This window comes from Spea bombifrons, chromosome 7 (assembly GCF_027358695.1).
Source record: "Spea bombifrons isolate aSpeBom1 chromosome 7, aSpeBom1.2.pri, whole genome shotgun sequence".
In the NCBI taxonomy this organism is placed as follows: domain Eukaryota; kingdom Metazoa; phylum Chordata; class Amphibia; order Anura; family Pelobatidae; genus Spea; species Spea bombifrons.
This window is the reverse complement of record NC_071093.1, coordinates 23,087,169-23,112,847: the sequence shown is the minus strand read 5'-3', so window position 1 is coordinate 23,112,847 and position 25,679 is coordinate 23,087,169. Positions and strand designations below refer to the sequence as shown.

Here is a 25,679-nt window from a genome sequence, read left to right as displayed (position 1 = left end):
CTAAAAATAAAAATCCAGAACGTTTTTGAAGGCATGCATTGTATTTGATATCACCACCTCTCTTCCATACCATTATAGCCTTTACTGTAAAGAATCCCTTTCTTTGTTGTGTATGACATCTTCACTCTTCCAGTCTGAGAGGATGGCCTCTTTGTATTGGCTCTTCACATATTTATACAATGTTATAATATCCTCTCCTTTTTTCTAGTGTATATAGACATAATAGGTCTTCCAATGCCCTTATTAATTTTGTGGCCCTCCTTTGCACCTTTTCAAAAGCTCTAAGAACACTGCAAACATACAAGGTTCTTTTTTTTTTATAAATGGAAGCCTCCATTCATGTATAGTAAGTGCTGCTGATCCCTCAAATAAATAAAAAGTGTGCCAACATCACTGTTCCGAAACGGCTGAACAGGGCCATCTCTGTGCCCAAACAGCTTAACTGGGCAATCTCTGTGCCCAAATTGCTTAACAGGGCCTTCTTTGTGTTTGAGTGACGTAATAAGGCCATCTTTGAGTCCAAGCAGCTTGTCTCTGACATCTTTGTTTTTACCCTTTGCACACAAGTGGTCAGTAACGGAGAAAGATTGATGTAGAAACAGAGGTGCAAAAACGCTTCTTTTTTTCCATGAATCTGTTCAGAACACCCAGGGACCCATGTAAGGGCTAGCTTTGGGTAGAGGCAGCTTTTTATGATGCCCTCTGTAACGTGCCGCCAAGATAAATCCCTGATCAGGCAACTCTGCCTGGTCCTTTTCTGGATATTGATTGGATACTCCAGCTATCATATACTCTGTAATGGTGAGAGGTCCCTGAAGGCATGAATGTGGTGCTTTCCTTGCATATGCAGGGGTGGTTTAGGCAGAATTCCTCCATATACATTCGGCTCTTTGCAATGACATTACTGAGCTCACCATATTCTTTATCTATTTAGGTGGCCAAGATTTAACTTGCAACTTGCCGGTAAAGTTCACAGGAGGACAGGGCTACCCGATCGCTCCAATGAGGGAGCTGTAACAGTTACCGGCACGGATCGTGCGATCGGGCATTCCTTCCGGTCTGTCATTAGCCCAGTGCCACACATCCGGCAGTAACGTCACACGATCGTGTGACCGTTACTGCAGATGCTCTGCCTCTCTCCTCCATCTGAGAGAGACAGAGCATCGTGCAGAGCTGCAGTAAAAAAAAAATCAGTACATAACCAAGCAAATACCTGTCTTACCCTAAGTTAACCCTTTCCTCCCCACGATCTTAAAAAAAAAACTAATAAAAAAAAACTAATTTGGGTTTAGTTTGGTGGGTGGCCTGTAATGTCCAGAAAATCCAAAAAAAACTAGGCATGTGGTGTATTTCCGTAATCAGGAGAGGTGGCTGAACACTTTAGGCTGGATTTCTCTGCTGTAACACATACCCTGTGCCAAAAATCCTCAGCAACACAGAAGTGTTGGTGAAAAAAGTGCAGGAAATTTTCATGCAACCATTTGGCTGCCAATCACTGCCAAAGTCAGCCGTTGCTGACTTTGGCAGTGATTGGCAGCCAAGTGGTTGCATGAAAACTGTCCAAATGCTCTTGATGAGATACTCTGGGTTGTCTGCTTTACAGAAATATATACTTTTATGGGGGTATTTATAATTAGGGGGTGCTAAACAGGCCCAAATGAAACATAGGTCTACTAAAGCAAAATGTGAAAATTTCAAGTTTGGAATCCATAACGGACATGGTCCCTTTTGTGCCCTGTAATGTCCAGAAAACCACAAAAAAATCAGGAGAGGCGGCTGAACAATTTAGGATAGATTTCTGTGCCGTAACACATACCCTGTACAAAAAATCCTAAGAATACTACTTTAATACTATATTTCTCCTATAAGCACTGGCACTTTTTGAATAAATCAACCTACATTGAATCCTTGTGTGCAAGATGCTTGTTTTGTTTTTTCGTGTACTTGGCTCTCGGCACTGGTTTGCTCTTATATATATATATATATATATATATATATTGTAGGGGACAGCTCACGCATGGGGCGGCAATGACAGTTTCACACAGGTTTTCAACGTAAAAGCGCGTTTATTTAGATGTTGTAGTCACAGAGCACCTTGTAAACAAAACAAACTATAAGCCTGTCCGGCTCTAACTAAACAGCAGGATACCTCTCTAGCAGCCTAAGGTCTGACACAAAGCAAAGTAACCAGTTTTGTATGGGGTAAAGCTTCATACCTGGTGAGCTGCAGCGCTGGCTGTAGCTGCTCCTTCATTCAGTTTCTCCCTTCACCTGCAAACTTAACAGCCCTCTCTTTTAAGGCTTCCTCCCCAGTAACGAGCTTAGGAAGCCTCACCTGAGAGCACCTGGGTTTGCTACCATGCCTGGCAGAGGTAACCAGGTGATATATATATACCATCAACCACGCTCCCATACACTTTACCACATATCCCCCCCGTCGACTCCAGACCAGAGGTCTGGACAGCGTCAGCAACCATACAGTACACCGTGGACAACGCATCCGCATGTAACTTCCCTGGTCTATGCTCCACTGTAAATCTAAAATTTTGCAAGGAGAGAAACCATCTGGTCACTCTTGCATTCCTCTCCTTATTCTGTTTCATCCATGCCAGAGGAGCATGGTCAGTCACCAACACGAATTCCCTGCCCAGGAGATAATATCTCAGGGACTCCAACGCCCACTTGATGGCGAGACACTCCCTTTCCACTATGGCATAATTTTCCTCGGCTGGGGTCAGTTTCCTACTCAAGTACAGCACTGGGTGTTCTTCCCCATTAACCACTTGTGACAAAACTGCCCCCAAACCTCTAGCAGACGCGTCTGTCTGAACCAGAAATGGTTTCCTAAAATCAGGGGAAACGAGCACTGGCTGGTCACACAGGACAGACTTCAGACTCTGAAAAGCCCTTTCTGCCTCGGGGTTCCACTTTACCATCACTGACTTACCACCCTTTGTTAAGTCTGTCAATGGTGTGGCCATGGAGGCAAAATTGGGCACGAACCGACGGTAGTACCCGGTTATGCCAAGGAAAGCCCTCACTTGTTTCTTTGTTACTGGCCTAGGCCAGTTCTGTATCGCCTCAATCTTATTGATCTGGGGTTTAACCAGCCCCCTACCAATGATATAACCCAGGTATCTTGCTTCCTCCAGACCCACTGCACATTTTTCAGGGTTTATGGTTAGGCCTGCATCACTAATGGAGTCTAACACGCCCTGTACCTTACCGAGGTGACTTTTCCAGTCAGACGAAAAAATTACCACATCGTCCAGGTAAGCAGCGGCATAATCACGATGTGGTCTCAAAATCAGATCCATCAGCCTCTGAAAGGTAGCAGGGGCCCCATGTAACCCAAATGGCATCACAACATACTGGAACAGGCCCTCTGGAGTGGAAAAGGCAGTCTTCTCTTTAGCCTCCTCAGTTAACGGTATCTGCCAATAGCCCTTTGTAAGGTCAAGTGTTGTAATGTACCTTGCCTTCCCAAGCCTCTCAACCAGTTCATCCACTCGGGGCATGGGGTACGCATCAAACTTTGAGACCTCATTTAATCTCCTGAAGTCATTACAGAACCTCCACGTCCCGTTGGGCTTTGGGATTAGCACTATGGGGCTTGACCACTCACTAGTAGATTCCTCAATAACACCTAATTCAAGCAAGCGCCTGACCTCCGTGGATACCGCCTCTCTACGGGCTTCTGGTATCCTGTATGGCTTCAGGTTCACTTTACTGTGAGGCTCAGTTTTAATATGGTGTTTTATGAGGTGGGTACGGCCAGGTAGGTCCGAAAACTTTCGTCTGTTTTCCTGCAGGAACTCCCTCACCTCCTGCTTCTGGGGCACTGACAGTGCCTCTCCTATGGTTACTGGGGGAACTGGTTGCCCCACTTCTTTGACCCCTGCCTGGGTCGCCCCCAAAGACTCCCGCTCTTTCCATGGCTTGATCAGGTTTACGTGGTAAACCTGGAAGGGTTTTCTCCTGCCCGGTTGATGGACCTTGTAGTTCACCTCACTCATCTTCTCTACAACCTCATAGGGACCCTGCCACTTGGCTAAAAACTTACTTTCAACGGTGGGCACTAAAACCAGGACCCTGTCCCCAGGATTAAAGGCCCTCAACCTGGCAGATCTGTTATAAATTCTGCTCTGGGCCTCCTGCGCTCTTTGCAGATGCGTTTTAACTATAGGCATCACCGTCGCTATTCGCTCCTGCATCTGAGCCACATGTTCAATAACACTCTTATATGGGGTGGCCTCGGTCTCCCAAGTTTCTTTGGCAATATCTAACAAACCCCGTGGATGTCGGCCATACACTAACTCAAAGGGGGAAAACCCTGTAGACGCTTGGGGCACCTCCCGGATAGAGAACATGAGGTAGGGTAATAGACAGTCCCAATCCCGACCATCCCTTTCTACCACCTTTTTTAGCATATGCTTTAGGGTTTTGTTAAACCTCTCCACTAACCCGTCTGTTTGAGGGTGGTACACTGAGGTACGGAGGTGAGTGATTTTAAACAACTTACACAGGTCTTTCATGACCCGTGACATAAAGGGCGTACCCTGGTCAGTAAGAATTTCTTTAGGGATCCCCGTGCGAGAGAACATGTAAAACAACTCCCTAGCAATATTTTTGGAAGCCATGTTTCTTAAGGGTACCGCCTCTGGGTACCGGGTAGCATAATCCAAGACAACCAAAATGTATTGGTGTCCCCTAGCAGATTTGACAATGGGCCCTACCAAATCCATGGCAACTCTCTCAAATGGTACTTCAATGATGGGAAGTGGCACCAAGGGGCTACGGAAGTGTGGTGTTGGGGCACTCTTCTGGCATGTGGGGCATGACTCACAATACCTTTTTACTTCTTCATATACCCCAGGCCAATAAAACCTTTGGAGGACCCTCTCTTGTGTTTTATTAGTCCCCAAGTGCCCCCCAAACACATGGTTATGGGCTATGTCCAGCACCAGGTGTCGGTATGGTTTTGGCACCAGAAGCTGTTCCACAATTTCCTTGTTAACTTTGGTGACCCGGTACACTAGATCCCCATTCATGGCAAAATGCGGAAATTTCTGGTCAGCTTCGGGTTCCTGTGGTACCCCATTTACTACCGTGACATTTGCCCGTGCAGTTCCCAGAGTGGGGTCTCTCACTTGCTCGGTCCCGAAGTTACCCCGAGACATTTCTAAATCTAAGACCTGTTGGCCGGGTAGGGAAGTTTCTTCTTCTTCCTCCCCAGCTAACACCTGCAAGGGGAAAGAATCTTCACTATACATTTCAGGTGGGCCTAGATCCTTTTCATCATGCCCCTTACTGGTATCATTGTTCCCAATGGCCGTCTCACCTGACCCATTATTTACAGGGAGGGTTACAGACTCTGCCGGAGTTTGTTCCCCAGCTGCAGAAACGTTCCCCCTTCTCCACAACTCCCAGAACAAGGGGAAATCGCGGCCTAAAATAACCGCATGCATAAGTCTTTTTACAACTCCGACTTCGTAGGTCACAGTTCCAGATGGGGTCACCAACTTAATGGGGGCCACAGGGTAAGCTACAATATCCCCGTGGATGCATAGCACTCTTATGTGCTTGTTCGGCACGTAGTCCATAGTCACAAGGCCAGCCCGAACCAAAGTCACCAGGCTACCCGAGTCCAAAAGTGCCTTCACGGAGCAGTCACCTATCTTCACCATACAAAAATGCGGCTCAGTCTCTGATTCTGGAATGGCTGCACAAACAGGTTCTGCAAACAGGGACTGACGCCGACTAGCGTCACACACCACGGGCTCTGAGTTAAGAGGGCAATAGGCGGCTATGTGTCCCCACTCATGGCACCTCCAGCACTGGGGGGTCCCTGGCCTCCTTAGTAGGGAGCCCTTTCTAGGATTGTGGGGTCCCAGGGGTTCAGGATCAGTCTTTTGCCCTTGCCCAAACTCTAGAGCCCTGCTCTCTCTCACATTTTTCCATACACCTCCAGCTGGAACTCTCTTACCCAAAGATGTCGCGGGTCTGACAGTCTTGGAAGGTGTTGGTGCCGCAGGGACCTCACGGAGGAAGTCCTCGGTTGCTATGAACCTTTCCACCATGTTGACAAGCTGCTCAGCAGTTCTGGGGTCTCCATGCCCAACCCACCGTTGTAGCTCCGCCGGGAGGGCGCGGAGGTAGTGGTCCACTACCACCTTTTCCACAATCTGGGCTGGTGTAGTGGATTCTGGTTCCAGCCACTTGCGTACAAGATGAATCAGATCATACATCTGGGACCTGGCAGGCTTGTCCATGGTGTATTTCCAACAGTGGACTCTCTTGGCCCGAACAGCGGGCGTAACACCCAGGCGAGCAAGGATCTCCATTTTTAGTTTTGTAAAGTCCCGGACATCCTGCTCCCCGAGGTCATAGTAGGCCTTTTGCGGTTCACCAGTCAGGAAGGGTGCAATCACTTCTGCCCACTCTGCAACTGGCAGTCTCTCTCTCTCCGCCACTCTCTCAAATACGGTGTGCCTCAACGTCGTCGTCGGGTGTCATTTTTTGTAAGCCCCGCTGAACGGCCCTCCTCACGTTAACAGTCTCAAGGGGGCTTGCCTCCACTTGTTGGGACTGAGCCACAACAGTCTCTCTGAGCGCAGCAATCTGCTCCATTAACAGGCGATTCGTTTCCTGTTGTTGGGCCATAGTCTGCTGTTGCGCATGTTGCTGGGCGTGAAAAGCCTCTGCATGAAACTTCCGTTGCTGTTCCAAGGCCTGCTCATGTCTCAGGTTAGCCTGTATCAGCTGCTTTATCACTTCCTCCATTGTGCCGGATGGGCCTTACAGTGCTGCAGCCTTCACTCAGGACATATGCTTCCGGCCCTTTAAATGTCCACAAAATTCAGATGCTGTGTTTTGTCCTGCCGTTGCTCCTAGCACCACTGTGCCCGCATTCTCCACCAATTGTAGGGGACAGCTCACGCATGGGGTGGCAATGACAGTTTCACACAGGTTTTCAACGTAAAAGCGCGTTTATTTAGATGTTGTAGTCACAGAGCACCTTGTAAACAAAACAAACTATAAGCCTGTCCGGCTCTAACTAAACAGCAGGATACCTCTCTAGCAGCCTAAGGTCTGACACAAAGCAAAGTAACCAGTTTTGTATGGGGTAAAGCTTCATACCTGGTGAGCTGCAGCGCTGGCTGTAGCTGCTCCTTCATTCAGTTTCTCCCTTCACCTGCAAACTTAACAGCCCTCTCTTTTAAGGCTTCCTCCCCAGTAACGAGCTTAGGAAGCCTCACCTGAGAGCACCTGGGTTTGCTACCATGCCTGGCAGAGGTAACCAGGTGATATATATATACCATCAACCACGCTCCCATACACTTTACCACAATATATATATATATATATATATAAAAACAAACACATATACATACATCCCACCTCCTGCCCTCTCCCGCTTACCTGTCACTGCTGCTGCAGGTTTCTCTCTGGCTGCTCTGTGTGAGCAGCCTCTGTTTTACCACTGGGTCCGGTGTGGTTCAGATCAGAAGGGCCCTTTCTTAACAATTTTGAACTGGTACGAGGAGACAGGAAGAAGGGGTAGTTATGCCAGTGCGTACAGGTGTTATTAGACAAAGGCTGGTCATAGAATTATTGCATGGAAAGTATTAAAATACCACCATTTGAAATACCCTGAGGTGTCTAGCTATCATGCCCCTTACCTGTTGTCCCCAGCTGTCCACCGTTTCTACAGGCCTCCTAAAAGCTCTGCGGTCTACCCGTGATCGCCAAAGCTGCAGTCTAAAGTTACAGGAGGGCTCCAGGGAAGACTTCCATGTGTTTTCCAGACCTCAGCATATTTTTGTACACCTGTGGAGGGGGAGATTTGTCTACCAATTATATTCATGCAGAGAAACAGTGATCCAGGTTCTGTGGAAGCACTCCTCTCTGCTAACCAATCCAGCAGCACCATAAAACCAGAACTTTGGTTCCTGTGTGTTTTAGGACTCCAGATTCCAGTTCTTCTTTGCTCGCTTTGCTACAGACCCTATATTGGATTATCCGTTACCTGACCTTTGGCTTCCCGGTTGGACTACCTCTTTTGTCTATTTCTTTAACCCTTGCTTGGATTGCTGTTTTTTGCTGATTGCCACCTGCCCTGACCTATTGGACTGTTTCTTACTTTGCTTTGCACTCTTCGCATGCTTCTATTCCTACCAGGGTGTCCTACTTGTCTATCTCTGTGGACCACCTGGTAAGGGTGCCTAGCAATGTGGGTGCTCCTGTTCGACGTCTTCTGAAAGAAAGGGGAGACTCCCTCCTCGTTGCTGAGAACTCGTCCACAACTGCTCCAGCTGCAGCCTCCGCGGAGGAGAGGGAGGTCCTCCTCCTTGCGGCAGGTTGGTCCTGTGACAGAGGATTCGGTTCCCACCCTCTGGTGGTCATATCCAGAACTACATGACTTTATACTAGAAGGTTACGCCACACAAGATGGCTGCATATCCTGACACGCGGAAGTGATGTTATGGCGCCAAATGGTAATCCACGCCCCTTCCTTCTGGCTCCTATTTAATCTTCCAGTTTTCAAGACTCATTGCCCTCTGATGGTCGCCTATGTTTATAGTGCTAGTCCTCAGTGCACGGTATTACTGGTTGTCTTTTGTGTTTGACCTCGGCTTGCTCCTTGACTACGTTGACTCTCCTGTATCCTGACCTCGGCTTGCTGACTATGTTTTCGCTACCCTTGTGTTCTGCCTGACTCCGATGTCTCCAACCTTGCTGTGCGTGACAAAAACATTGAGTATTTCAAAACTCAGTGACAGATATTGGAATCTATTTAGGAAACCACTTCTGACTTTTAATGTTCACCATATTTTATAATTTTATGTTGTTTTTAGTGAATTAGATGTTACGATCAAAATAATGGTATCTAAAGAAAGCCCTTATTGTCCCGAAAATAAATGTGTGGCTGCACTAAATGAGAAAATTACACTAAACACAAACAGAGCAGAAACATTTAAATAGCCTCAGTCATGAAGGGTAGAAAAGTTAAAAAAAAACCCAAAGACAAAAAAACAGCCTGGTCCTTAAGGGGTTAAATACATACATAGAGGCAGATCAGATAACTTTTGGTGTACCGGAAGGAGAAAGCGAAGACCTCCAGAGAATCCAAGACAAGGGTAATTTTAGCTGGGTCTAAGTAAATCCTTTTTCTATTTTTTTTTTGTGCGGTTAGTAAACTAATTTGTTGTCCAACAGCAGTTAGGTTCAACTACTGTTGAGTTTGTGCTATTCGTTTTGGTATTGTTTTAATAATAAAGGCCCAAGCCTCTTATAAATATTTCAGTATATGAGAGACACCTCATTTTGGTCCAAAAGACTGTTTAATGTGGATCCCTGCATAAGAGTACCAAGCTAAGAGTACCATTTGTAAAACCGAATTTAACCACAGAATTGGATTAAGATTTCCACCAATTGCACTTTACTGTAGATTATAGCTGCATGGTCCCTTTACATTTTCAAGTTTGTGTCTGAGACTGAGGAAATAATTACTATCTTATTAAATCATGTTCGTGGATTATACTATGGACTAGGGCTGCAACTAACGATTATTTTAATAATCGATTAATCGGCCGATTATTTTTTCGATTAATCGATTAATCGGATAAAAAAAAACAATATGCAAATTTTTCGTTTATTTAAAAGAATTTAATGAACTGGATGTTAAAAAACAACTTAAAATTTACATTAACATTCTTATTTTGTTATGATGTAATAAAAAACAATATTTTCAAAGTACAAGAACCCAAACACAATATTTATGAAACAAAATAACCCCAAACATTCTGAAAAGAGGTGGACTATTACTGTTCAAGAAACTTTGCCCCAGCACTTTGCACTTTGCACCCAGCACTTTGCACCCAGCACTTTGCACCCAGCCCTGGCACTTTGCACCCAGCACTTTGCACCCAGCACTTTGCCCCAGCCCTGGCACTTTGCATCCAGCACTTTGCACCCAGCATTCAGCACTTTGCACCAGCACTTTGCACTTTGCACCCAGCCCTGGCACTTTGCACCCAGCACTTTGCACCCAGCCCTGGCACTTTGCACCCAGCACTGGCACTTTGCACCCAGCACTTTGCACTGTGCCCCTGCACCCAGTCTCTAACTCTGCCCTGCACCCAGCCCTGCCCCCACATTCTGCCCTGCCCCCACACTCACACTCTGCCCTGCACCCACTCTGCCCTGCACCCACACTCACACCCTGCCCTGCATCCCCACCCCCACTCTGCCCTGCACCCAGTCTCCCACTCTGCTCTGCACCCACACTCACACCCTGCATCCCCACCCCCACTCTGCCCTGCACCCAGTCTCCTGCCCTGCACCCCCCACCCCCACTCTGCCCTGCACCCCCACCCCCACTCTGCCCTGCACCCCCACCCCCACTCTGCCCTGCACCCACACTCACGAACCGCTCTGTGCGAATGGAGCCACTCGCACAGAGCGAACCGCTCTGTGCGAATGGAGCCACTCGCACAGAGCGAACCGCTCTGTGCGAATGGAGCCACTCGCACAGAGCGAACCGCTCTGTGCGAATGGAGCCACTCGCACAGAGCGAACCGCTCTGTGCGAATGGAGCCACTCGCACAGAGCGAACCGCTCTGTGCGAATGGAGCCACTCGCACAGAGCGAACCGCTCTGTGCGAATGGAGCCACTCGCACAGAGCGAACCGCTCTGTGCGAATGGAGCCACTCGCACAGAGCGAACCGCTCTGTGCGAATGGAGCCACTCGCACAGAGCGAACCGCTCTGTGCGAATGGAGCCACTCGCACAGAGCGAACCGCTCTGTGCGAGTGGAGCCACTCGCACAGAGCGAACCGCTCTGTGCGAGTGGCTCCATTCGCACAGAGCGATTCGCTCTGTGCGAGTGGCTCTGTGCGATCCGTGCACATAGACATGAAGAATACTTACCTCCGGAACGCGTCACATCCGTCACGTAGCTAAAAGAAGGCGGAGACTGCAGAGCGTGTAGCAGAAGCGGGGAACGCTCGCGGAGGTAAGTAAAAGGAGCCGAGTGCTCCAACAACGAATTGATCACTCGATTAATCGATAACGGAAATCGTTATCGATGATTTCCGTTATCGATTATTATCGATTTTATCGATTCGTTGTTTCAGCTCTACTATGGACTACAATAATTTGTGAACATTTATACATTATTCAGCCCACATTGTATCAGGCTTATAGCAAGATCATTTCTTACCTCTCATATCAAATAACAAACCTCTCAAATACCAAAGTGTTTGATTTACCAGAGGATTTAAGTGTTTGAAACAAAAGGTTTAGGATTAAAGTGAAGCCACTGAGTAGTTACATAGTTACATAGTTACATAGGCTGAAAAAAGACATGCGTCCATCAAGTTCAGCCTTTCCTATATCTGTTAATTTGTTGCTGTTGATCCAAAAGAAGGCAAAAAACCCCGGCTTCGCTCTTTCCAATTTTGCACTAACCAGGGAAAAAAATTCCTTCTTGACCCCAAAATGGCAGTCAGATTTCTCCTTGGACCAATAAGCTGTTTCCCCATAATTAAAGATTATATCCCCGAACATTATGTTTTTCCAGGTATCCATCCAGTTGCAGTTTAAACGTCTGTACAGACTCTGATAAAACTACCTCTGCAGGCAGAGAATTCCACATCCTTATTGTCCTTACTGTAAAAAACCCTTTCCTCTGCTTTAGTCTAAATCTCCTTTCTTCCAGTCTAAATGCATGACCACGTGTCCTATGCATAGTCCTGTTTATGAACAGATTTCCACACAATGGTTTGTATTGGCCCCGAATATATTTATATAACGTTATCATATCCCCTCTGAGGCGACGTTTTTCTAAACTAAACAGATTTAAATTAGTTAACCTTTCTTCATAACTATATTGCTCCATTCCTTTTATTAATAGTAATAGGGGGAAGTTATTTCCAATGTATTTGATGGTGTGGATATTTAAGGTTACACATTTTTGTTCTCCTTTGGGTCAGAGTGGCGGCAAGTGAAAATATTTCCCTTACTCAAGATCTCATTTTGACAAAACACATGGACATAGGTATATCAAAATAGATATTAACATTTTAACACTGAGTAGGGACCATAGAAGATAATTGATACCTAAGAAACTCAGATATGACCCATACATGGAAACACACTATATTCATTATATTTTAGAGAAGAGGGTGATATTTTTTTCTTACTTTTCCTTCTCTTTTTTTATTTATGTGGTGTAAATTTGGTCTGTGGCTTGCTATCACAGATCGGGTTCACATAGATGACTGTAAAGACCCTGAGCGCCCAAAGATTGTGTCCAGGAGTTACAGTGCGGTAGCGGAGTTGGAAAGGGCCTGGTGCAGGGCGACAGCACTCTCACGGTGGGCATCTAGGGTTGTGCAGCCACATACCAGCGCCCTGACATAGCAGTGGATGATGACAGAACAGAGCAGAATTTGGAGAAATCCTGCAGGCACTCTGTAGCAGGCATGAGACATAGCACTGGAATAGGGAAGCTAAGCAGAGTATGTAGCAGAAACATAACCAAGCAAGGAACAGGGGACCAAGCAAGAAACATAACCAGACAAGAAATACATAATACAGGGCACAACAGGGAACCAGACAAGGAATACTCAGGATCCAACATGAACAGGACAGGACACCCCTCTAACGGGGATTCAAGACAGGACACCCCTCTACCGGGGTTACAAGACAGGACACCCCTCTACCAGGGATATATGACAGGACAGGACACCCCACAGACTGACACACATAAATACAGGAACTAGCCTAGGACTGAATGATAACTATTGGAGATTCCGTCACATCTTATGGCCATAATATGCTTAGCCCACCACTACGCCAAAGTACTTCAATGTTAGCAATCACACTCCTATCATGCCAAGTTCATGCTGGAATCTGGGTATGCCTGGGCATGATAGGAGTGTGATTGCTGTTAGTAATCATATTTAACATAGCAATGAGACTCCTATCATGCACGAGCAGCCATACATGCACATAACCTACAGCCTCCCTGTGCCCTGCCCTCCCTACTTACACATCCATGCTATCACATGCATATTCATTCACAAAAAGAGAGGTTGGAATGCAGCACTCAGCAGTGAAATGGTGCACGAGCCAGGGTACCACCAAGTCCCTCAATAAATCCAAAATAAAGAAGCAGAGGCTCAGCACTCAAATGATAAGGTGAGCTTATTTCACACAGGCAACGTTTCGACGCACAGGTCTTTCTCAAGCTTGAGAAAGAACTGTGCGTCGAAACGTTGCCTGCAGATCTCCCGGTGCTGCTCGCAGACTTACGCAGGGGTGCTGTCTCCATCTGCATTGCATGCATCCTGTTTGAACTTCTCTTGACCTGCCCAGGGGAACAGGAACAGAGCGGAGTCACGTGAGGTTACGCACATTCACGTGACTCCGCTGGGTTCCTGCACGCAGTCTGTTTGAACTTCTCCTGACCTGCCCAGGGGAACAGGAACGGAGCGGAGTCACGTGAGGTGACGCGCATTCACGTGACTCCGCTGGGTTCCTGCTTCCCCTCGACGGAGCAAGAGATGCTGCTAAGCAACACAACACCCTTTCCATGCACTAATTATATTACCAATCTTGTCAATTGTCAATCTTTGTGGTAGTCATTTATTTTGTGTTTTTCATCACACAAATTGTACTTCCGGTATGAATTTACCACTCCTGGTAAACGTCACTGTCAAAGAACACCCCAATATGTGTTCAGCAACATCTCTTGAGTACAGTGATACCACCCATGGATGGGTTTGTCTGGTTATTTGGGGGCTAAAAGGCCACATTTGGGAAGTGCCCTTTTTCCATTTTGCTCAGTCTGTGCCTATGCTCTGTCTTTGTACCCGGTCACTCCAATTTACTCCTTCAAGCCATTCTTTTTTTTTTTTAAATAGACACCCCTTTGGTATTTGAAATGCTAGTATTTTAATTCTTTCCATGTCAGGATTTTTGGGAAGATACAGCGCTAATTTTAGCACATGCACATAAAAATAAACTTTTTTTTTACATTTTGCTGGAACTGGATGGTTCCCCTGAAGGACATGAAGTGATGTCACCATATATATATATTTTTTATGTTACTTTTTTTTTGTTTTTAGCTATTTTAATTTTTTTTTCCATTTTTAAAATATGTTTAATGTTTTACTAATCACATTGTGATTAGAAAGCTGGGCTCCATTGACTTGCATGATAGAATTAAAAAGTTTCATACAATGAAAAAATATTGAGGCTAACGTAATATATGGTTTTAGAATAGTATTTATTAATTGCTTTGTAGTTATAAGAAAATATAACTGTTTTATATAAAAAATAAAAGCACTGGCTAAAAGATAGAATGCAGAGAGTTGTTGTGAATGAATGTTTCTCAGACTGCTCACAGGTATTAAGTGGAGTGCCTCAGGGGTCTGTCCTGGGTCCTCTTCTTTTTAATTTGTTTATAAATAATCTCCCAAGCTGCATTGAGAGCCATGTCACAGTTTTTGCTGATGACACAAAATTAGGCAGGGTAATTCAGACTAATCTTGATGTTTCTTCTTTGCAGGTGGATTTAGACATAGTTGGGTGTCACGTCCTCGGGACCCGTCAGCCGCGAGCGGGGGTCTGCTTGCGGATCACGGGGACCCGATACTATGTTTTTGAGCAATACCATATTAGTGAATATACCGTATTTATCGGCGTATAACACCGCACTTTTTTTAACTAAAATATGAAGTTGAAACCCTACCTGCGTGTTATACGCCGATAAATCCTAGAGCTGCACAATCTTCCCCTGCACAGCTCTCTCGCGCGCCCTCTCTGATGCCGGGAGCCGGGTGATGACGTCACTCCGGCCCCGGCATCAGCACAAAAAGTAAAATGCTGGAAGATAAAGAGGACCCATACCAGATCTCCCAAACGGTAGGGAGTAATATATAAATTTAATGTGTGTGTGTGTGTCTGAGTGTGTGTGTGTCTGAGTTTGTTTGTGTGTCTCTGAGTGTGTGTGTGTCTCTGAGTGTGTTTGTGTGTGTGTGTCTAAGCGTGTGTCTGGCTGCATGTGTGTGTGTGTGGCTTAGTGTGTGTGTCTGAGTGTGTGTGTGTCTTAGTGTGTGTGTGTGTGTGTCTCAGTGTGTGTGTGTCTGAGTGTGTCTTACTGTGTGTGTGGTTTCCCAGATAGCAGTGATTCTCATGAAGTTTTTTTTGTGCTTTTTCTTTATTCTTTATTTCTTTTATTACATTATAATACATGTTATAATGTTATAAACATTATTCCAACATTAAGTTCATAGCTTCCAAGTTTAAATTTATTTTTTCTTACTCAAATTTCCTTGTTAAAATGGGGGTGCGTGTTATACACCAGTGCGTGTTATACGCCGATAAATACGGTAGTTAAGAAAGGATTAATTCATGAATTTACATGGTATGAGCATAACATATTAATTGTGGATCCATTTGGCGTTTGAATAATAATAAAATCCTACATAAAATAGACAATAGGGTTTTTTGTTAATTATAATGGTTTTATTCCAAATGAGAATGTTGAAGTGTCTATAAGTAATCTAATTGCCTCCCCATGGTCTGATTCGCCTATAAATATGTAACATAAAGGAGTCCCTCTATAACTTTTAGAATCTTCTAAAAGTTATAGAGGAACAATTAGGTGGGCATTTAATGATATAGCTGCACAAGGTAAATTGTCCAATGATATACTCAAAGCAGGCCCGGACTGGGACAAAAAATAGGCCCGGGCATTTAAACCTGAGCAGCCCATATTTATTTATTTATTTATTTATTTATTGTTAAAGCCCACCCGTACCATCTTTGCATTTAATCATTCACACAAATCATTAACACATTCATTTATGCAGTCTCACAAATCATTCAAGCAATTCATCCACACATTTATTCATTCATTCTCATACGCATTCACACTACCCCCTCTCTTAATCTTATCTGCCCCTTCTCACTATGTAACCCCCTTCCCCACTTCTCAATATTTACCGCCTCTATCTTTCCCCTCTCCCCCTTTCTCACTATCTAACCCCCCTCTGCCCCTTCTCACTGCACCCCCCTCCCTCACCCTACTTACCTTGTTGCCGGAGCAAGCAGCAACTGCGACCCCGCCTGTGGCAGGGCAGGATTGACTTAGAGGCTGATGGAGCTGTGGCTCCAGGCCCCCACCTTAAAATAGGCCCAGTCAGGACCGGACTGACTGGTCCTATATGGCCGCATTAACGCAGAGCCCCTTAAGCCCGCCGCAACTACCCCCTCCTAACTATCTACCCTCTCCCTCTTTGAAGTTCACTTACCTTTCAGGAGTCCTCTGGTGGGGGTGCAATGCCTCTGCCTCCCAGCTCTGCCACTGTATGGAACAGTATAGAGTGATGGGAGTTATGATGTACTTTTAGAGCATAATTAGATCATGAAAAAGACATTGGAAATGGTACAGCATAACACCCATCACTCTCACACATTTACCAATCCACACGTATACCAATCCACATGCATACCAATCCACACGCATACCAATCCACACGCATACACCAATCCACACGTATACCAATCCACACATATACCAATCCACACACATATACCAATCAACACATATATACCAATCCACACACATATACCAATCCACACATATATACCAATCCACACATATATACCAATCCACACATATATACCAATCCACACATATATATACACCAATCCACACATATTTATACACCAATCCACACATATATACACCAATCCACACATATATACACCAATCCACACATATATACCAATCCACTCTCACTGAATGTTTTCCTACCTTTCCTCTTTTCTCCTTACAGCTCCTTTTCCTCCTCTTCGCTCCTCTTCTTCAGTTCTTCTGTCTTCTCTGTCTTCTTCCGGGTCAGAGGGCACGGACAGCGGTGGCACGGCTTCAGTGTTGTGCGCCGGGATCTGACAACAAACCCCGGCGCACAGCAGCTGTTGCCGCGCGGATCACAAGGGAGCGGTATCGGAGGTCTTTAACAGACCTCTGGCTCCCTTGAGTGATTTTAAGCCGGGTTGAACCCGGTTTTAAATCACTCAAGGGAACCGGAGGTCTGTTAAAGACCTCCGATACCGCTCCCTTGCGAGCCTGCTCCTCCAGCGGCGGACATTACTATCCGTCTCTGGAGGGGCGCCGGGTGCCGCAAGTTGGCACCCCCTTATGAGCGGCACCCGGTGCGCGCCCCCTGGAGTGTGGCGCCCTGTGGGGTCGCACACCCCAAAGGCCGGCCCTGCTCTAAGAGGCCGGGAAGCCCCCATCAGGGCCGGCCTTAGGGGTCTGCGGCCGCACTGGGTTTAAATTAAAACATCGGGGGTTTTTTTTCACTTTATTTAACATCCTCCATGTTAAATAAAGTTAAAAAAATTTTTTCTTTAACATGGAGGATGTTAAATAAAGTTAAAAAACCCCCCGATGTTTTAATTTAAACCCTGTGCGGCCGCAGACCCCTAAGGCCGGCCTTGGTGGGGACTTCCCGGCCCCTTAGAGTGGCGGACCCGGTCGCAGTTGCGGCGGGCTTAAGGGGCAGGTGCCCCTTATGCCCTGCGTAAATGCGGCCGTAGGTAGGGTAGGGGCCTGGAGCTGCAGCTCCATTAGTCCCTAAGTCAATGCGGCCCTGCCGTGGCCCGGCCCACCGGGCCTGACTCAAAGCAAATACTGTACATATCCTTAAAAAGGGTAAAGGCCGTCAGAATATTTCCCTTTTAAATGTTGATGTTAAAATATACACTAGTCTAGTTGGAGAAAAGCTTAGTCTAGTCATCCCAGACTTGGAGCACCAATATCATGTGGGCTTCGTACTTAGCAGAATAGCAGTCAACAAAATTAGACAAGTGATCGATATGCTGCGTGCTGCCCATCATTTTGAGGTTACTTTTCTGACCCTGTCTTTAGATGCAGAGAAGGCATTTGACTGGGTCAAATGTGATTTTTTGGCTAACACACTAATGGCATGTAGACTGGCAGAATTTATGATAGCATTATGGGATTATATACAGTGCCTTCTGCTAGGACGGTAGGCCCAGCTATTTATGCGTAAGTTTTAACTTTTTTGCAATATTTTAACAATTGAACATCTCACATCCAACATCAGGGAAAATCAGAACTTTAGGACCAATAGAGGAGAATATATAATAAACCTCTTAAGTAGATGTCTTCTATGGAATTGCCTAAAACTTAATTTCACATTGCAAATGAACCAGCCCAATGGCATTAGATCAATGTATACTGTCACCTATTACCTTAGGGCAGTGATGGGCAACCTTTTTGGCGTGGTGTGTCAAAAATCGGCAAAATATCGAGCATAACTCGCGTGGTGTGTCACTTCGACAAAAAAACATAATTTTGCGCAATTTATAGTTTAAACTACAAAAATGTATAATTACAATATATAATTGTATTTAATAAACCAAAAACAAATTATTTAACATACCTGCTTAGTAACTACTTACCTTTCAGGAGTCCTGCGGTGGGGGTGCAAGGCCTCTGTCTCCCAGCTCTGCCACTGTATGGAACAGTATAGAGTGATGGGAGTTATGATGTACTTTAGAGCATAATTATATAATGAAAAATACATTGGAAATGGTACAGCATAACACCCATCACTCTCACACACTTACCAATCCACACGTATACCAATCCACACATACACCAATCCACACGCATACAAATCCACACATATATACCAATCCACACACATACCAATCCACACACATACACCAATCCACACACATACCAATCCACACACACATACCAATCCACACACATACACCAATCCACACACACATACCAATCCACACACACATACCAATCCACACACACATACCAATCCACACACACACACCAATCCACACACACACACCAATCCACACACACATACCAATCCACACACATACACCAATCCACACACATACCAATCCACACACATACCAATCCACACACATACCAATCCACACACATACACCAATCCACACACATACACCAATCCACACACATACCAATCCACACACATACCAATCCACACACACATACCAATCCACACACACATACCAATCCACACACACATACCAATCCACACACATACCAATCCACACACATACCAATCCACACACACATACCAATCCACACACACATACCAATCCACACACACATACCAATCCACACACACATACACCAATCCACACACATACACCAATCCACACACATACACCAATCCACTCTCACTGTATGCTTTCCTACCTTTCCTCTTTTCTCCTTACAGCTCCTTTTCCTGCTCTTCGCTCCTCTTCTTCTTCAGTTCTTCTTCCGAGGGCACGGGGTTCAGAGGGCACGGACAGCGGTGGGCGCGGCTTCAGTGTTGTGCGCCGGGATCTGCCAACAAATCTCGGCGCACAACAGCTGTTGCCGCGTGGATCGCAAGGGAGCGGTATCGGAGGTCTTTAACAGACCTCCGGCTCCCTTGAGTGATTTTAAGCCGGGTTCAAGGGAGATCCTTGAACCGGCTTAAAATCACTCAAGGGAGCCGGTGGTCTGTTAAAGACCTACGATACCGCTCCCTTGTGAGCCTGCTCCTCCACCGCCCCGCCCCCCGCTATGTACGCTACTGCCCCTTTTTTGGGGGGGTGACACGCGCAGGATTTCCTGCGATTCATCCTCGGCTCCTGCACGGCCGCCGAGGATGAAAGAATCTGCGCTGGAGGAACGGGTCCTCCAGCGCAGATTCTTTCATCCTCGGCGGCCGTGCAGGAGCCGAGGATGAATCGCAGGAAATCCTGCGCGTGTCACCCCAAATGGCTACGCGTGGTGACACGCGTGTCATAGGTTCGCCATCACTGCCTTAGGGACTGTTTACTGACACATCTCCTGCACGGAAAATAGCTGGTAGGCGAGGGAAGAAGCAAATGGATATCTATGGATTCTGCAGCATTTAATGAACTTAGCATGCACAGATAAGACAGTCATTGATGTTTATGTCATTCTAGTATCTTCAGGATAGAGACTCAGTGTTCTCCTGTGGTTGATCTTCGGTTGTAGCTTCCTTGGCTTGTTTTTTTTGTTTAATTTGTTGGTGATCCTGACATAATGTCATGATTGTTGGACTTGTTGGCGTTTGGATTAATCTTATTAGACATTAAAGATTGTTTGCCTTTATAACCTCCTGTTATTTCCAACAGGAGAGATACACTGTTGGAAAAAAACACAAACTGTGGTCAGCATAATAGGGTAATACTAGGGGTTTTAGCGGACGGATACTTGTGTTTAATATTTATTTTTATTTAGAAATACATACAGCTGCAAATTTCCAGATCATGTTGTAGAATAACTAACATTAAAGGGACAGCTAGAATCACTGACACCCCATTATAGAAGTATACATATTAAAGTACTTTTAATATGCATTTTTCAAAATTAAAGAAAAAACTCACTTGACCTAGAATTTGCAGCCTTCCTCCATGGTCTGTCATTTCTTGCCACTGTTGCAGCCCGCCAAATGCTTATGGTGAGTGTGGTGACATAACAAGTATTGTTGTCAATGTTTTTGCCAGTTGAACGCTTCCTGTATCACATGTGTCTTTTGATATATTAATGAGTGCACACCTACAGTGATTCAATATGCCTGCTGAATGCAAAATCAGTTCAATCTCTCTCTGCATGGATGGGGCAATCGTGGTGTGTTGGGTTATGTTGGACCTTTGGTTGCAGGTTAGTCTTGGAAAGTGTTGCATTGTATGTTGGGCTGTCACTCATTTATTGTATGTTACTGTGTTTTTGTCTCTTATTAAATATCTGTTAAAGTAGACGAACCCCTTGTGTTATATTTTTATATTTGGTTTAACACCACAGGGAGATTCTTCAAAATTCCACCATGCATTTGCAAAAAAAAGGACAACATGAAAATATAAAGGGATCATGCGGTAAACATTAAAGTGCACATGATGCATAGAGTCTATTGTTAATGATTTCTTATTAACATTTTTTAAGGAGTAAAGAAAGTTAAGATGATGGAATTTAGAAGGGGAAGCACAAGCAGTTTACAAAGGAAGAAACCACCATGGCTGAAACTGGATATACCATTGGCAACCAATGCAAATGAAGAACCAACATTTGTTCAGGTAGTTCTCTTTTATTCTGTAGAACCACTTTATAATTAAGTAAACCAAACAAGATAAGTATATACTGCATTTGTATATCAATTACACTTGGTAAATAATTTGTCAAAATGATTTTCAATGGTAGATAACTATATAAACATGGATTTTATTACATATTTCAGAGAGCCTTTATTACGCTTAATTAACCCATTCACTCTATACAGATACTTACAGATATAGCCACAAAAAAGGGTGCCAGAAAGCCCTTTGGAAATCTCCTTGCTGTTGCATGGGATATCAGGCTGTCTATTAACAGCATGGACTCTCCTCTGTCGGCTGAAGCCAGCATCATTGGCTTCCTGTCAACTGATCATGTGTGACTGAGCGATGGTACACCATTATGTAAGGAATTCCATATCACGTGATCGGGCATTCTCTTCAAGTAGGTGTCGGTGCTGACACCCTTTGAAGGGTACTGGAGGACAGGAGATAACCAGGAGGTTCTGTTTAGACCCTGATGGGATCTCTGATTGCACATATTGTGATCAGCAATGCAAGTCTATGGAGCCCTGCTTGCTGACCACAGTGTGATCAGCACAGACAGATCAGAGGAAGGAGGGAGGGACGTTTCTCCCCTTCTAAACAAAATAAAAATTGACTGAAACATGATAAAATCAATACAATTTAATGGGAGCCCAGTGATGTCATGGTCATACCCCTGCCATCCACAATGTATTAGTGATACCCAAAGACATCTCAATCTATACTGCACTGGAAACAGTGGTAAAAAAAAACTTCAGTATCCCTAGCCCTACCAATACAAGCAGAAAAAATATATACTATCCACAAACTCAACCAAGCCAGTAGTGTTAAAAAAAACTGTAATGTAGGGTAATAAAAGATAGATATGTCAAGTTGCTTCTACATAGATATAGTCTCTTTTGAATTGAGTTGCTTCTGCATTGAGATGGAGTGGTTACCTAGTTTCACCTGTGTGGGTGTATCTATATAAAGCCCCAAGTAACTCACAGAACTTGCTCACTTGAGTTGCTTCTGCATTGAGATAGCCTACTTGGAAAGAGACTATTTTAAGTAGCAGTTAAAAAGAAACAGGAGTTCCCTTGGAGGAGTACAACTAGTGGAAAAAGCTTTATTTGGTTTCATTCAATAACTCAGTCATCTGTTTTGGGTGCTTTATTTTTGGTGTGTTTCTTTTCTTCTGTGTGCTGCAGCTCAGTTAATTGAGGGGAGTGGTTACCTAGTTTCACCTGTGTGGGTTTATCTATATAAAGCCCCAAGTAACTCACAGAGCTTGCTCACTTGAGTTGCTTCTGCATTGAGATAGTCTCTTTCCAAGTAGGCTATTTTAAGTAGCAGTTAAAAAGAAACAGGAGTTGGAAAGCAAAAAGGGGTTCCACAAGGTACTGTATTTATACTGCTATATATTTATTGGACTGTTTTTGTTTAACTATAGTTCTGTACTTTTAACTGTTTATTTTTGACGGGTATTTTTGTTTAACTGTTATTTTGTAGATTCTCATTTATTTATTTTTTCTTATACTTGATTGTGAGTATGGTTATGGGAGTTAGCAAGATTGATGATCTGACTCAATGCACATCTTGCTTCATGTATGCATGCCTGGATGAATCCGTCCAGGGTCCATACCTCTGTGGCAGGTGTGAGCAAGTGGTTTCTCTGGAAGCTCGTATTACAGATCTGGAGAAGCAAATTGCAACTTTGAGAGAGATAGACAATCTTGAAAGGAGTCTGCTGCTCACTGAGCAGAGTTTAGTGGGTGCAGGTAGTGAAGAGGGAGGAGATAAGTCAGCTGGGGAACAGGCATGTAGCTGGGTAACAGTTACACGTGGTGGTAGAGGGGGAGGAAAGAGGAAAGGTTTAGCTAGTCCTGACCTTGTGCAGCCTAACAGATTTGCCCGCTTGAGTGAAGATGTTGGGTGCTTCAGCTCAGGAGTAGCTATACTGGAGGAAGCTGTTCCTTATAACAGCCGAGGGAACAGCCCCTCTTGTATAAGTGGGGTTGAGAGCGTAAGAAAGGCTAGACAGGTTGTGGTGGTAGGAGACTCTATTATTAAGAGAGTAGATAGGCTCAACCGGACAGTTTTTGCTGTCTCCCGGGTGCTCGGGTCCGGCATGTTGCTGACAGACTGGATGGATTATTGGGAGGGGCTGGGGAAGACCCGGTTGTCATGGTCCATATTGGTACCAATGACAAAGTCAGTGGAAAATGGAAGATCCCAAAGAATGATTTCAGGGAATTAGGAGATAAACTGAAGAAAAGGACCTCCAAGGTAGTATTTTCAGAAATACCTGTGCCACGTGCAACAGTAGAAAGGCAGCGGGAGATCAGGGAGGTAAATGCATGGCTAAAGGCGTGGTGTAGGAAGGAGGGTTTTGGCTTTCTAGAGCACTGGGCTGATTTTGCGCTTGGGTACAATCTTTATAGTGGTGATGGAAGAGGGTCTGCTGTGCTAGGGGAGAGGATGGCTAGAAGGCTGGAGGGGGGTTTTAAACTAGTGGTAGGGGGGAGGGACACAGAGATCTTGAAAATGGAGATAGCACAGAAAGGAGAGGGGCTTCAGATCAGAACAAGGGGGTGGAGATGGGAGGAGGGGCAAGATCAGAACAGAGGAGGTATGTATTAATAAAAATTCTCATAAAATTCAAGAGACTCAGGGTAATAGTAAATGTATGCTTGCTAATGCAAGGAGCCTAAATAACAAAATGGGAGAACTAGAGGCAATAGCATACACTAAGCAATATGATATACCGTATTTGCTCGATTATAAGACGAGGTTTTTTTCAGAGCAAATGCTCTGAAAAATACCCCTCGTCTTATAATCGGGGTCATCTTATAATCAGACCTCAAATAGGTTTGACTATGAGACGACTAAGATCCAGATCCCCCGCAGCTGCAGGGGACCTGGATCCTCCTGTCCCCCCCCCGCCCCACTTACTGGTACTTCTGAGTCCCCGGTGTGTAGCTGGGGCAGCGTGTAGATGTCTACGCGATTCGCTGCAGCAGGAAGGAGGCGTGGCTAGCAGCGGGGGTTGTCTGCGTCCATCGCGCAGACCTTCCCCGGCTGTCAGAGATCGGAGTTCCCCTCACCTGTGCCGGTGCCGCACCGGTGCGGGGAACTCTGATCTCTGACAGTCGGGGAAGGTCTGCGCGATGGACGCAGACAACCCCCGCTGCCAGCCACGCCTTCTTCCGGCTGCAGCGTAAGTGCGTGGAATCTACACGCTGCCCCGGCTACATGACAGGGAAGTCAGAAGCACCGGTAAGTTTGGGGGGGGTGGGGGAGTGTCAAATGGGGGGCATAAGGCATTTCTGGAGGCAGAGTGCTCTGTGAAATGCCTTTTAACCCCCTTAATGCCACTCTGCCTCCAGAAATGCCTTTTTAACCCTCTATACGCCACTCTGCCTCCTGAATGCCTTAAACCTCCCTATATGCCACTCTTCCCCATAATATGCCTTTTAACCCTCTAAATGCCAGAGTGGCATATAGGGGTATAAGGCATTTCTGGAGGCAGAGTGGCACATAGGGGGTCAAAAGGCATATCATGGGGCACAGTGGCATATAGGGTTAAAAGGCATATCATGGGGCACAGTGGCATTTAGAGGGTTAAAAGGCATATCATGGGGCACAGTGGCATATAGGGGGTATAAGGCATTTCTGGGGCAGATGTGCATAACTGGTGGGCAGGTTGGAAAATAAAAGGAAATAAAACCAAAATATTTTTCTCAATCATAGCTTTTATTTAGAAAAAAATAGTTTAGATGAAATAACATTTACTGGTAAAACTTTTTTCCTATAAGGTCGTCTTATATTCAGGCTTTTTCTTTTTTTCCTAAATTAATATTCAGATTTGGGGGGTCGTCTTATAATCAGCAAATACGGTAATAGGCATAACAGAAACATGGTGGGATGAGACCCATGACTGGGCAGTTAACTTAAAAGGTTATACGTTATATAGGAAGGATAGAAAAAGCAACAACGAGCTAAAGTCAAATATTAAGCATCTTGAAGGCGACAAGGGATTGGTGGAAGCTTTATGGGTAGATATCAACTTGGGGCAAAAAAAAGTAAAATAACTACTGGTTGGGATATGTTATAAACCACCTAATGTTAATAATGATGAGGAAGAGCAGCTGTTAATTATTGGAGATTTTAATTACCCGGACATAAATTGGGATAGAGGAACTAGTAGCTCTGCAAGGGGATTCAGGTTTTTGAACCTGTTAAATGACACATTCATGTCACAACTGGTACAAGCACCAACTAGAAAGGATACTTGTTTGGATCTGGTGATAACAAACAATGTTGATCTTGTGTCTAACATTCAAGTGGGGGAGCGCTTGGGTAATAGTGATCACAATATGGTCTCTTTTGAAATAAACTCAAAAAAGAAATTGTCCATGGGGAATACTAAAACGTATAATTTTAACAAGGCCAATTTCAATAAGATAAGGGCAGCTTTACAACTTATTGACTGGCAAAAACTCTAGGC

At 45.1% G+C, this 25,679-nt stretch overlaps 1 protein-coding gene across 1 annotated transcript in view; it reads left to right on the top strand.

The window, feature by feature from the left end:
* Window positions 1-25,679, top strand: part of RHBDF1 (rhomboid 5 homolog 1) — a 542,782-nt gene that overhangs the window by 93,235 nt on the left and 423,868 nt on the right. The window contains exon 2 of the mRNA XM_053472100.1: window positions 21,039-21,169. Coding sequence (XP_053328075.1) covers window positions 21,056-21,169 — 114 coding nt within the window. The 5' untranslated portion in view covers window positions 21,039-21,055. The remainder of the gene's footprint in view (window positions 1-21,038; window positions 21,170-25,679) is intronic.